The sequence below is a fragment of the Myiozetetes cayanensis genome, unplaced genomic scaffold, assembly GCF_022539395.1.
Source record: "Myiozetetes cayanensis isolate MyiCay16 unplaced genomic scaffold, myiCay2020 scf21, whole genome shotgun sequence".
NCBI classification, from domain to species: domain Eukaryota; kingdom Metazoa; phylum Chordata; class Aves; order Passeriformes; family Tyrannidae; genus Myiozetetes; species Myiozetetes cayanensis.
Window position 1 is genome coordinate 7,605,383 of NW_026087423.1, and position 14,219 is coordinate 7,619,601.

Below are 14,219 nucleotides of genomic sequence, written 5' to 3' on the forward strand. Positions count from 1 at the left end.
ACCAGCTCTGTGCAAGGCACTCTCCAGAAATATCAATTTCCAACTTTGGGTGGTTTGAGATCTTTCCTTCAATGCCAAGAGCAGGCTGGAACTCATTAGGCAGCAGAGCAGACTCGGTGTGTTATTGATGGCACCCAATTATAGATGCATAATGGAGTCAATTAGTGCCTGCAGGTGCTCCTGTGTCAGCTGGGAAGAACAGGTTCCTCCTGGAGTGCAGCTGGAGCATCAGCACCACCACCATCACTGGAGTATCACCAGAGACAGCACAGGGACCCCCTGACAACGAGCCGGGCCAAGCAGGGAGGGAGATGGGACAAGAGCAGATTCAGCCCTGCCAAGATGGACCTCTGATCCCTCTGCCCAACAGCTTTCAGCCCCTGTGTCCCTCAACCAGCCCAAGGGATTATCCTCCTCACCCAACAGCTGTGAAGTCCTTCATCAGCTCCATCCAGACGTGCTCTTGCTGCGTCACGTTTAAGACGATTTCAGCTCCTATTTATCCTTCTCTGTGCCATGAGACAACGACCCAGCCAAAAAAAGTCCTACACAAAGTGTCCCTGTCCTACAATCCTCATCAGCATCCAGCTCATGCATCCCATGGGCTCCATCCACCCTTGTAGCTAAAAATACTCTTTCACTGGATTAATTCCATCACTGGGTTTGACACAAAGTCCAGTTTCACAAACAACATCTCAACAAGCAGCATCGATTTGTTCCCAACCCAGCTGAGGTAAGGGGCTGGTGGGACAGAGGATAAAGGAGAGGGAGGGAACTAAATTGGGAGAGACATCAGGCACAAGGAGGTTCATCTGCAGCCAGCACCAGCTGCAGGATTCATGATTGCTCAAGTATCAGATGTAAAGCTCAAATGAACCCCTCAAAAACATCCACTTCAAATATTTACCACACATTCCCTCTTTGGAAGGCACACTCACTCTATGTGAGCTATTCCTTATGTTAACCAAACCCAGTGTTTGCATGGAATGATAGAATAGCTGGGTTGGAAGGCACCAGTTCCACCCCCTGCCATGGGCAGGGACACCTCCCACTAAATCAGGTTGCTCCATCCTGGCCTTGAACACTTCCAGGGCTGGAACAGCCACTGCTTCTCTGGACCAGTTTTAAAGGATTTTTTTTTTTTTTTTCCTCCCTTACAGGAAGAGAAAATCCCAGAAAAATCCCAGAAACTCAGGCTTTCCAGGAGCAGCTCCCTGGAGCAGCCTGTTGGACTGAGGGACATCCACATCCGCTGCCTCCCTGCCAGAGGCCAGCCTGGCAAACCCAGATTATTTTGTAATATAAGGAGCTCTCCTGGATAAGGTCCGAGCAGCTCCTGAACGGATGATTCCGTACAAGACTGATCCAGGCGCTGTCCCACATTTCTGGAGCTGAACATCCCACAGGCTCTTGTTGTGCAAGCCAACAAACACAAAGGGGCTGGCACGGCTCCCGCTGCGCCTCCACGCAGGGAAGGGGGGGGGGAATCAGCTGCGGCGGCACATCCGCCAGCATTCCCGGCTCCCAGTCCTCCGCCCGGCTTTTCATGAATGGGGATGAGCAAACCTCCTCCTCCTCGGCTCACCAAGGCGAAAGGGAGACTTTCTGCAGGCTGGCAAAACAGCTGCACGATGCAAAATAAATCTCTCCTCCATCCCCCACCCCTCTCCGCTGAAGATGATTTATGCCCGATCCAAAGAGCATCACGTTTGAGAGTAATTCTTACAGGGCTGCAAATGGGCAAAGCCGGGGAAACGCTGCTTGTAAGCACTTTTGGGGAATGAATCACCACCATTCACAGCCACTTTCACCTGGTTTCTGCCAAAAAGCCCGGAGAGGAAAGCGCTGGGTGTTGTAAAGGGAGGTGATGCCAAGCTGGGGAGGCACCTCGAGCCTGAGGGAGCAGCACATCCAAGGGGCACATGCCAAGCCCTGATGGTGAGAACAACCTCTGCCAAGGCAACACCTGCCCAGGCTGTTCACAGACCACTCCTAACAAAGGATTTCTAGAAGTGGGTAATTAAATCCACCGGTTCGCATCCACCAGAGCACCCCAAGGCTGCACCAAAAACACACTCGGTATTTAAGGGACAGCAAAGCTTCCCCGAGCTACAAGATGGGCTTTGGCATTCCCAGAGCAGTGGAGAGCACAATTCCTGCCTGGGCCTGAGTGTGTTCCCTCCAGGGGAAAAAAAAAGCCAGATGCTTAAGCTCAGCAAGAAGAAACTGTTCCTCTGTAAGGAAAACAGGTGTGATGCCTGACAGACGAGGATTATGGAGATCCCACTGGAAAACCAGCCCCAGCAGAGCAAGCTGATACCTCATTACCATTATTTCACCTGCCAGCTTTGCCCAAGAAAGGCAGAGTGGCAGGAAAGGAAACACGGGCACTTCTCAGCCTCTGCATGGGCACCAGGGATGTCCCCAGTACCCATCAGTGATCGTGGGTACCCCAGAATCTCCAGGAGCTGCTCCCAGCATGTACCAACCCTGAGCATCACTCAGACCTACTGAGCCTCAGAGACAGCTCATTGCAGGGTGGCAGGAGGGATTAACCACAGGGCTGGATCCGTCACCCTACAGACCCAGATCTGTGTTCCCAAAACAAGACAAAGCTCCTCTGGGTGAGCCGTGGCTTTGCCCACACTCACAGGGACTCAGGCTCCTGGACAAGCAGCTTCACGAAATAACATATTATTAATGATCCCTTTGAGGCTGAAAAAACTGGCTGACACTATAAATCCTTGTCCCAGACCCCTGTGGCACACGGAGCAGGAGCAGCACACGGAGCAGATCCCTCCCCTGTGCGCAGGTTCCTCCTGGCTGAGGACCAAAGATCCCCCGCAGGCTCCTTTCAGGAGAAACACTGCACTGCAGTAGCTGCTTCCCAGGAAAGCAGCCAAGCAGGAGCTTCCTCCCATGTTCCTCCCATGGACCTCCAATGCCACCAGTGCCACCAGCACTGCCTTACCCGATGCGCTCCTGCTCCATCTCCTCCATCTTCTCGGCGCGGGCGATGACCCTGTTGATGATTTCCTTCTCCTCATCCGTCAGCTCCTCACCCTTGTGCTGCCGGTCGGCTTGGCCGCCCCAGCCGGCGGGGAGCCTGTGGGAACAGGGATTCATCCATGGATCACATGTGTGATTCCTACCAGGGATGGTGTATGTGTGCGGGAACAGCCAGGCACCAGTTCCCAAACCCCAAAGTAGGGCTTTGATATCACCCCATCCCTCAAACCCCTTCTAGCTGCAAATGCCCCCCCACCCCCGGCTGGAAGCTCTTACCTCTGTTTTTGGAGGGTTTCATATGGAAACACTCGTTTCATACGGATAAAAAAATTCCTTTATAAAACTATTCTGATTATTTCAGTGTTTCAACCAACACAGTTCACTTTGCAGCCTCCTCTCCGCTGTGGAACACCAGCTTTGCCAGTGAGCCGCGGTACCGGGGTGATGGAGCAGGAGTGGGTGGGGTTTTTTTGGGAACATTTCAGCAAACATGGGAGTGTTCCCTCCTCTAACATCATTTCCAAGGATCCTTTCACCCAGCCTGGGCGTCAGGCAGCGATAACCTGGTGACAGGGTAACGTCTGCCACTCCGACTGGAACAACAGAGGATGCAAAAGGAAAATGGCCCTCATACCTTCGTCTTTCTGCTCATCTAAAGACCTTTCCTGGGTATTTTTCCCCCTGGATTGAATCCAAGTCTTGAACCTTAAACTGATCAAAACCCCGTGCAACACTTCCCAAACTCAATTTTTTTTTTTTTTTGCATCTAAAACAAGGCTCTTCCTATTCTCTCAAAACTTTCCTCTTTACCTGCTACTCTGATAAAGTTAAAAAGGAAAACAAAGCAAGGGAGATACTTACTGCTCCTTCTCGCTGCTGGGAAGCACAAGAAAGAGAGGGAATAAGGATTAGGTGAGAGCAGGGACAAGGCCAGCTCAGCCTGGCACAGCCCCTGGAGGTGACAGTCCCCAGAGCAGCTCCAAACATGAGCTTTGCCCAGCCCCTGCATCCTCCAGGCTCCCAAAACCTGTCCACAACCACAGGTGCTGCCACCACCCACCCAAACAGGACAGAGATGGATGGGAGCACCTCCCTGCCTGGTGACCACTTTGGAGAACATCAGAGCAGCTGGACAGGACTCCTCATCAGCACCAGGTTCATGCCCATCCACGGGTCTGTCCCCACCACCCGCTCAGGGGGTTTAGGAGGTAACACCGCAAAACATCCACATCCAAACGGCACAAACCCAGTTCCTGATGTCCCCAGAGGAAGACCCTGTGTCACCTCCCACAGCCCCAGTCCCTGCTCTCACCTGGCTCGGACAGACATGGTCCTGTCGCTGGGGCACATCCACCGGTCGGAGCTGCCGCCCACCACGGCGTCGGTCATCGCCCGCTCCCGGGGCGCTCAGGGACTGACTCCAGGGACACCAATGCCCTGATGAGAAGCACCAACGTGGCACACCGGGCAAGTCAGTCACCTCCCAGACAGCAGCGATGCCAGCGAAGGTAACCCAGAGCTTTCAGCCAGGCTGGAGGGGAAAAAAATAAACCACAAAAGAAAAATCTCAAAAATCATACCGGGAAAGGCTTTATGTTTGGCATCAAGAGGATTTGGAGCAGGGAACGTTACTTTGGTGACTGTCTTGATATTGTGCATGAGACGCAGGATCCTACAAGCACCCTGTCCCGGGAGGCAGCGCAGCCGCGCTCGGTGCGGAGGTAATTAATGAGATACCCGACCTCACATTAATTATGAGGCTTGAGAGCTGGGAGGGAGGAGGGTGTTCTATTTCAGAGAAACATCCACAAACCACAGGAACTTTCTCCCCAAAACCCAGCACATCTCGCTGTCCTTCCCTGAACTGAGGCTTCCCTCTTGAACAGAATTCCTCCTTTTTTTGTTTTTGCTTACTAAAGGTTTTGCCAAAGGGATCCAGGAGAGGCACCGGGGGAGGACATGGGAACACGACGGTCTGTCCACTCATCTCCAACAGATTTGTCAAGAAAGGGTTCTTCAAACCCTTCTCCTTTCAGCAAAACTGATAGTTTTATTAAAATACAAATTGATGAAAAATCCACAGCCTGAGTGTTTTGTATTTCCATATTTTGGAGGTGCTTTACCCCCCCCCCCCGCCACTACCCCCAATCCCTTCATGGGAATGGCAAGGCACAAACTGATGGTGACCGATGTCACTCACAGAGTAGGGATGGATCCCTCCATCCCATCATCTCTTCTGAGGGAAAACCAGTGATTTTATGGAATGTGATCACCTTGGCCAGAGCAGTGTCCTCCAAACCCAGCCCAGGGCAGGATCCATCCCCCTGCACAGCCCCAGGGACGCTGTGATGACACTGCCAGTCACTGTCCCACCTGGACCACTCCCAGGATGGTCCCCAAGGGCAGCTGGTGTGTCCAGGGGTGGCATCACCCATGAGACCCCACTTGCAAAGGGAGAAGCTCAGGCTGAGCCTCCCTTTACAGCCCTTAAAGTGGGAATAAAAGCAAAGACAATCCCTCCAGCAAGGGCTTTGCTGCAGCGCTGACCGGAGCACAAGGCTCTGCATACAGACCCTCCCTTCCTTAGGGCCTCCTGCTGATGGAGGCAATTTTTTTAGCTCAGCTACTTCCCACCCCCAGGTTTCCCCCCACTCATCCCCTCCAAGGGTGGGGGACCAGCAGAGACACCCCAGCAACAGCCTCCCACCTGCATCGCTCTCAGCACCTGCATTCGAATCGCTTCCTCTGCCTGCAGAAGAACTAAAAATACACCAAAAAAACCCACCTAAAACCCTCTGCAGAGCCTGGTTGTGGATGATGAATGGCCCACAGGCTGGGAGAACCTCATCTCCCCATCCTGCTGCCCTGGGATGGTGTTGCTGTGGATTCCTCCCTGCCTGGGAGGGACCCCCAGCACCAACCCCAGCATCCCAGAGGTGCCAGTGCATCCCAGCAGGACCAGAGCTCAGCCCAAACAGGTAAATGCACCTTTGCAGCACATGGAGCAACTCCAGCAAAACTCCAGCAGAGCCACTGGGGAGGTTTCCCCAAGGAGAAGAGGGAAAACAGGAGGTTGTAAACTTGCCCCACTGCAATCACAACACTCCAAGCCACGGAAAACATAAAACTTCCCCAAAAAGGGAGAAAAACCCATAATTCCCATCACCCACTTCCTGCTCTGCAGCATCTCTGAGGAGTCAGAGATTTGAGGCTCACCTTGGCTTCCCTGAAAACTTACATATACATGAAAATATTTTTGGAAGAAAAGGAGAAGTGAAGCACGTGGGTAATTAGTGCTCTGCTGGTTTCACACAGAGCCTATTCCTGTGCCAAACCAGAAGGCTCTGATTAACAAGGTCACTTAAATAAGCAAATTGTTCATTTAAGTCCCCACCACCACCTCCACAATCCGCAGTGCAGCAGCAAATTCCCGCTGGGAACGAAGGGTCCCAGCACAGCCCAGGGGTCTTGTGGGGTGGGCACACATTTAACAGGGTGCTCTGGGATGACTGTGATGCCACCACCCACTTCTGTGGAGATGTGGCCCAAGGTCACATGGAGCAGGAGCGTCCAGCCCAGCCCTGCAACAGGGGGAAGATTAGCGGAAAATCCCTGCTTTTTTCCTAGCAAAGAGGATAAAGTGATCACCAGCACTCAGCACTGGGGAGGAAAACTTCTTCCCTCAACTAGAACTTTCTGCTAATAATAGAGAGGCCACGAGCGTTTCGCTTTGTTGCGGATGGAGCGGAGCCCAGGGACAGTTCCTGAAGGAATTCACAACCCGTTCCTCCGCCTATAAATAATAGATTTGGAAGATCTACTTTGCATTACTTCCAGCAACTACCCTCGCTTGCCCTAATGCTTGGTTCTGCATTTTTAGCACATGGTGGAGAACAAAATAACAGCTTACGGTGGCTTTTCCCCCCTCCACCAAATCCTTGCTCCCAAGCCAAAGGATGTGGCCCATCCAAGCAGTGATCGATGGGATGCAGCAGCACTTAGTCAATGAAATGGAAACATCCCAACCTAAGAGGTTGCCAAGACCTTCCAGGCTTTGGCTGACCCCGGAGGGTCCCAGGCTTGCTCCCCCTGGTCTGGGATGAGCAGGAATGCGAGCAGCTCTCCGGTGGATGCTGGAGGGAGGCGGCAGCTCCCGCCGGCGCCGACGTGTCCAGGGCAGAGCCAGGAATAGCAGTGAGGTCTTAATTTCTGGCCTTAAGGAAGGGCCACATGACTCCAATCACGCCGCTCCATTACTTCTGTGTGACGGAGCCCACGGATGCGATCGTGCCCTGATAAAATGGGATTGAACGCCTCCCGCCGATCCCTCGGCCTCTCCCGTCATCGCCGCTCGCTCCGAGCCAGGAGGTGCCAACTCACGGGCACATCTCCAGCACCCAAAACCTGGCAGATGCAGCATCAGTGACCAGAGTTCCTGGGAGGGCAGGGAAAGGCAGCAGGAGCCCCATGGCATGAGCCCATCCCACCCCACGGCACCAGGAGCTGCTGGTTCCCTAGGCAGGACCCAAAGCCACCCGCACACTGGGCACCTGGAAAGAGACACCCTCTACCAGGGCTGCTCAAACACACCCCTTTAGCCACCTGGAAATAACAACCCAGGGTGGAAAAAGACAGACAATTCAGTATTTTACAGGCTCCCAGTGCAACGATCAGGTTTTTACGGTGAGCTCGACACTCCACACTCGATGCCTGCAGAGATTGTCTCCACCAGCAAAGACACTGACACAGGCAACCTATTTCTCCAGCCTTCTCAGCTCTGCAATGCAGCTTTCTTAAATATTGAATAAGTCTGCTGCTCTCCACCACCTGCCAGTGCCAATGATGAGGTAATTTTTGCATTGACAAAGCCTAATGTGATTAATCTGGTTTGAAAGGAGCAGGTTTTAGGGCTCGTCCATTCACTCGGAGCACACTCGCAGATGGAGCGGCGGCAGCAGCCAGACCCCAACCAACCAACCAACCCAAACTGCTGCTCTGCTGCCAAGTGGGAGACTATTCCTGTGTGCCATCACCCAACAGGAGGCTTTGAACTTGAATGGATCCCAACACGATCCTCTGTCGGGCTGGTGGGGTTTGCACACTGGCATGGGAGTGGATTTACACTCCGCAGACAGAGTTGCGAATGGGGATGGAAAAATAGGATATGAGGATGGGTTCACCTGATGGGGCTCCTCAGCCTCTTTCCCAGGGGTGATAGGCACCCACTGGGACCCCCCAGCTGAGCAGGGAGAGAAAGAAATGTAGGAGCTGGGACACACCAGGACGGATCTCATGTCTCCTCATCATTCAGTGTCCCCAAACACCGTGTTTGGCTGGAAATCTCTCCCAGCTCATGAGGAGGTTCACTGCCATCTCACAACTCCATCAGGGCCAGATCCTGCCTTCTCCAGCTCCAGTGCCCACACCTGGCACTCGGGAAGGTCTGCAAACCACAGGGGACCCCAAGTCCCAACCAGACACACACACTGTACCCCATGTCCAGCTCTACCCTGAGCATCTCTCAACATCCAGGCTTTTCCTTTCCCAGGAAAAGGGGGTTGGCCAGTGCACGTGCCACGCACACCCGACACCACTCCCTACAGCACAGAGGGCCCATGGCATGGCATTCCCATGGCTCTAGGGTTCACAGAGCTGCCCAAACGGACAGTGGGTGCTCACTGTCCTCCAGTGGCAGGTGGGATTTGCTACTGCTGGATTTACCTGCAGAGGGGCATGAAAAAAGGTGGAAATAGCCCCAAAACACCTGCTGGAACAGCTGTGTAACACTGCAAGAGAATCAGCAGATCACATGGGGGGCCAGGAGGGCAGCCCAGCCCCATAGGATCCCACACATCAAAACTCCCTCAAATCCTGACATTCCATCATTTGTCTCATCTCACACGTAAATTATTTTAAGAAGTTCAGGCAAAAGGGGGCATCTGCACCATGGAACAGCCCACTTTGGAGGCTTTTCTTTCAAAACAGAATGGAGGGAGGCAGAGCTCACTGGCACAAATCTGCTTGGCCTGGAGCTCCCCTGGACACCTGGGCCAGGATTGGGGCATAGGACGACAGGACAGTCCCAGATGAAGCATGGGGTGACACACTGGCACGGCAGCACACACTGCCAGTGTTCCCACAAGGACCTGCGTGCTCCAACAGCCCAGTAATGCCACTAGGTGGGATCAGATCCTGGGCACTGAACCCCTCAGCCACCCCACAGGAAAGCAAGGCTCAGGACTCCTGGGAATCCAGCTTTTGGGAAAGACCCGGAACCAGCAAGTCGTAGACCTGGGGTCATCACATCCTTAAACCCCACACCAAACCCTTGCAGGGACCAGCAGCCCTGCAATTTCTGAGATAGATTTAGCTGACTGATTAAAGCTAAATGTGATAGCCACATTCCCAGGTGACGGTGACCCACTGACAGGAAATGCAAAGCAATAGAAATCCCAGCCATTCCACGGTGCCCTGATACCACAAACACCCCTGCAATCCCACTCAGCAGCACCCACCTACCCACCCCCAGTGTCATGGCATGCCAGGATGGCAGCACCACAACCTGGCACACACTGCATTGCCCCACGGAGTCCCCAGGGCTGCTCCTGCCTGCCTTGCCCTCCAGCTAAATCCACACCACAGCACCTGGGAGCCTTCCTTAAGGCCATGTCTGTGCTGCCTTTAAATTCCCACAAGGTGCTGAGAAATGCCTTCTTTCCCCTCCCCCTTAATTCCCAGCTCCCCGTCATCCTCCAGACAAAGCTGCATCCCAAGGCAGCCGAGCAGCATCGCACAGTCAATTTTATTTAAGCAGCACGTTGACATTTCCTCCAGCAGCTCCTTCACAAACCAAACACTGTTATGATGCTGTCACAGGGATTTACTCCCCTTGATTAATTACAGGAAAGACAATGGTAAGAAAAAAAAACCACCATCATTCCTGGGTTTATCCGACACTTCCCCGTGGCTGTTGGAGCTGGGGGTCCCGGCGATGCCTGAGCCCACCTGGTGCTGCCATCGCTCCTTGTGCCACACAGAGCTGCTCCAAAGCTGCTTAGCAACAGATAAATCCCCCATGGCTCCAGCACACGGATCACACCCTCGATGCCTGGGACAGGGAGCACGGCCAGAGCCACCAGGGTGAACCAGCCCCACCAGGGATGTTGGTGCAGGGACCCCCCCACTCACCAACTGCAGCTGGAAGAAGTTTAACAATGGGGAAAATGCTGGGTGGGAATCACCAACCAGCTGTGCTTGGGGGTGGCAGGTCCTGTTCACTGCCAGGGGAGGTTTCCCAAAGGTGGTGACAGTCCCCATGAGATGCTCCAGGGGTGGCTGAGGGCCATAGTGTCTCACCACAGGAGCAGTAGTAGGGTTGGCACCCCCAGAGCATGACCCTGGGTGGAGGATGCTCAGGGGTGCAAACTTACCCTCCTCATGGGATGCCCAGGCTGGGGCAGAGAAGCCACCCAGAGCCAGGGCCCCCATACCAGACCTGTGTAGAGAGGTCCTAATGGTGTGAAGGGGATCGCCCCGGCACCACAGCCCCTCCCCAGGGGCCATGGGCAGCCCAGCCACCGGCAGAGAGGAGCACGGGGCCACCCAGCTCAACCTCTGCACCACCCTGGGCTCCCAGTTTGCTCAGTCACCAAGCACAGCTCCTCTCCCTCCCCACACACCCTCAGTATTTGGTTTCATGCAGCCAGACCCGCTGCCCATCCCCAACACACCAGGTCCGAAGCAGAGAGTCCACCCTCACCTCCCAGGGCTGGAGAAAGGAAGCGCTGCCTCCAACATGTGACCCTTATAAACCATCCCGGCCTCACCCCCGACCACTCCCCAGCCTAACGAGGATGTGGGAATTAATCAGCCTGGCCTTGGGGAGCAGAGCCCTCCTCCCTTCCCAGACCTTGAGTGCTCTGCTGGGACCACCTGGAGCGATTCATTACCGTTATCACTAATTGGCAGTGACTGCAGTGACATCGTCACCGGGCTGTGGGCAGGAGGAGGGCACTGAGCCAGGGCCACCAGCGAGCTGGCAGAGGGTCACCGCTGCCAGCACAGCCCCCGGGACCTGCGGGCCACACGGCGGGGACCATCTCGCTTTCATCTCCCAGAGAAAGCCCCTCAGGACTCAAGCACAAAAAGAGGCTGAGATGCTGAGCCCCCTCACCCCCCTCAGCAGTTCTTCCTCCCCTTGCCCTTCCCCAGCCAGGGAATGTTTAACACCAGCACACACGTTCCACGCGGCCACGGAGGCGCAGCAGAGTCCTGCAATGGGCTCCTGGGTTTCACCCTCGCTGCAAAGGGTGCTCCGCGAGAAAAACGCGTTTTCCCCACCTTCGGCACGTTTTTTGGCTCTCCTCGGGGAGCCAGGGCAGCGCCAAGGCGAGCCTGCGAAGGAGGAGGAAGCAGAGGGGTGGGCTGGAGGCAGCGCCGACCTGGGCACGGGGTTTGCAGCCATGTGGGGTGCTCTGAGCAGGGCTGGTGAGTGTGGGGTGTCCCTGCAAGCCCACCCCGCAGGTGGCAAACAGCTCCCACCGCATCGCCTGGCGATGGCTCAGCGCCGCCGGAGCCTGCGGGGCCGCTGCGGGCGAGCAGCGCCCACCCAGCGCTGCCCTCCCGGGGGATCCCAGCAAAGTGCCCGCGGGAGGCTGCAGCAATTCCCAGCCCCAAGGCTCTACATCCCCGGGCTGATGCCCACGGAACCCCTGAGGCAGATCTCCTGAGTCAGCCCTCCAGCAGCAGCGAGCAGCTCGTTCAGTCCCTGCCGGATGAATGATGCATCATCAAATAAAGCCCAGTGTCACAACATTAACAATATTTATTTTCAGGCTAAGCTGCAGTCTGGGCTTTTGATACCAGTAATTAAAGCAAATGGTTCATCTGTTATCAGCTCTGCATCCCTGGAGCCAACTGTCCGTGTTTTGAAGCCTCGTATTATCTTTTTTTCTTGCAGCCTCACGGGAAGGGGGGGATCAGGCTGATCCCCGCACACTTCCAGGATCCCGGGAGGAACGTGGCGCTGCCCGAGCCCAAAGCAGAGCCACGGCTGGGGCAGCCACCTTGCTCCAAGCTTTTTTAGCAGTGAAATGAAGGAGTGTTAATTGCACAAAGACAAATTGCTGCTCCAGCTTATACCTGAAACCAGAATTATTAGAAGGACAGCAGCAAGAGGAATAATCAGGTCCCTCTCCTGAAGGAGCCCTTCCCTAGGAGCGGCAGCATCCAGCAGCCTCAGCCCAGTTTCGAGGTGCCTGGTTTTGCCTCCCGGAGGTTCCAGGCTACTCCAGAAAGGTTTTTAATGCCTCGTGCACCACTTTTGTCCATCCTGGAAATGGAGCAGCGAAGGCACCTGCCAAAGCCCTTGGACTAGCCCTGAGCTGGGCAGTGATGCCCTTCCAGAGCCCCAACAGGGAGCAGAGCACCCCAAGTGCCCCCCCAGCAGGGACAGGTCGCTCCCTGCATCCCGCTGCTCTCAGGTGCCTGGGAAGGGGCTCAGCTGCCACCGCAGCTCCCACTGGGCACACTCCGGGAACAGGGACAAGAGCCAGTTCTGGGGGCTTGAACCCCTCGAAATGCTCAACACACTTCAAAGTTGTCCACACACTGGGAAGACCAGCAGCAGCACCCACAGCCCCCCTGCGCCCGCACCCACGGGCGATGCCAGCCCCCTACACACCTGGGTACCCCCCCACCCGCACCCACCGGCGATGCAGTCCCACGCACACCCAGGGACCTGCTCCAGCCCCTGCCACCGGCCACCCACAGGCGCCGCGGTCGCGGGGTGGGGAGTGTCACCCACGGCCCGCACCGCTCCGAGATGCTGCAACTTTCCCGTGGTCGGGCGTGGGGCTGGGGGGAAGGAGCATCCCTGGATCCGCATCCCCATCCCTGTCCCTGCGGAGCCTCGGGGCACCCCCGGCACCTCCTGCCCGCCCCGGGGAGATGCGGTGAGACCCCCACCCGCTGCCGCTCTCCCGCTCCCACACTTGGCTGCAGCGCGGGGGACCCCCGACCCCCCCTTACCTGGGCCGGGGTGCCGGGGGTCCCGGGGGTCCCGGGGTGCCGGGGCCGCTCCCCGCGCACGGCCGGGCTGGCGCTGCGCGGCTCCGGCGGCAGCACTGCGGAGCAGCGCGGGGCGGTGCGGGGAGGGGACACGGGAGGGGACACGGGAGGGGACACGGCCGGGGCCGCCCCGCTCCGTGCCCGCCCCAGGGAGCAGCCCCCGCCCTCCCTCGGCCCCCTCTGGTACCCCCTCCCGCAGCCGGATGGAGAGGGGGGCGGCAGCGGGACCCCTCTGCTCATCCTCTCCTCATTTCTGCTCTCATTCATCCTCCTCCTCAACTCTTTCTCACCCTTTTCTTTCATACCGCTCTCGCATCCCATCCCATTCCATCCCATCCCTCCCCAGCCCTGACCACTGCAGGGCGAGGGAGGGGATTCTCCCCCTCTTCTCTGCCCTGGTGAGATCCCAACCTGCAGTGCTGCATCCAGCTCTGGAAACCTCAGCACAGGAAGGACATGGAACTCCTGGAGTACGTCCAGAGGGACACAAAGGTGCTCCGAGGGCTGGATCCCCTCTGCTCTGGAGCTGGGCTGGGAGAGCTGGGGGTCTTCAGCTGGAGAAGAGAAGGCTCCAGGAAGACCTTAGAGCCCCTTCCAGTGCCTAAAGGGGCTCCAAGGGAGCTGGAAAGAGACTCTGGGCAAGGGATGGAGTGACAGGACAAAGGGGGAATGGCTTCCCACTGCCAGAGGGCAGGGTTAGATGGGATATTGGGAAGAAATTCTCCTCTGTGAGGGTGGGGAGGCCCTGGCACAGGTTGCTGTGACTGCTCCATCCCTGGAAGTGTCCAAGGCAAGGTTGGACAGGGCTTGGAGCAACCCAGGATAGTGAAAGGTGTCCCTGCCCATGGCAGGGGGTGGAATGGGGTGAACTTAAAGATCCCACACACCTGCAGCATCCTCCAAAAGCTGTGAGAGTGTCCTGTCCCTCCCAGTTCCCAGTTACTGGGGATCCCACAACCCTGGCAGCCCTAAAGATCACCCTAAAGACCACTCAGAGCCACAGGTACAAGAGGGCCCCACACTATCTCTGGTCCAGCTCTGCTCAGACTTCAGAGGAAGGACAATCCCTCATTCCTCCAGCTGGATTTCCCCACTTTTATATAAAGCCTCTCATGAAAACCCTACATTTTGGGAATTTGAAA

At 56.1% G+C, this 14,219-nt stretch overlaps 1 protein-coding gene across 3 annotated transcripts in view; it reads right to left on the reverse strand.

The window, feature by feature from the left end:
• RPH3A (rabphilin 3A) overlaps window positions 1-13,155 on the reverse strand; it is a 32,286-nt gene extending 19,131 nt beyond the window's left edge. For 2 of the 3 annotated variants that reach the window (XM_050318603.1, XM_050318601.1), the window contains exons 1-4: window positions 13,039-13,155; window positions 4,322-4,540; window positions 3,871-3,885; window positions 2,972-3,106 (exon numbers count right to left, since the gene is read on the reverse strand). In XM_050318603.1, coding sequence (XP_050174560.1) covers window positions 2,972-3,106; window positions 3,871-3,885; window positions 4,322-4,398 — 227 coding nt within the window. In that variant the 5' untranslated portion in view covers window positions 4,399-4,540; window positions 13,039-13,155. The remainder of the gene's footprint in view (window positions 1-2,971; window positions 3,107-3,870; window positions 3,886-4,321; window positions 4,541-13,038) is intronic. The other variant, XM_050318602.1, reaches the window with a different exon arrangement.
• Between the last annotated feature and the right edge of the window lie 1,064 nt (window positions 13,156-14,219).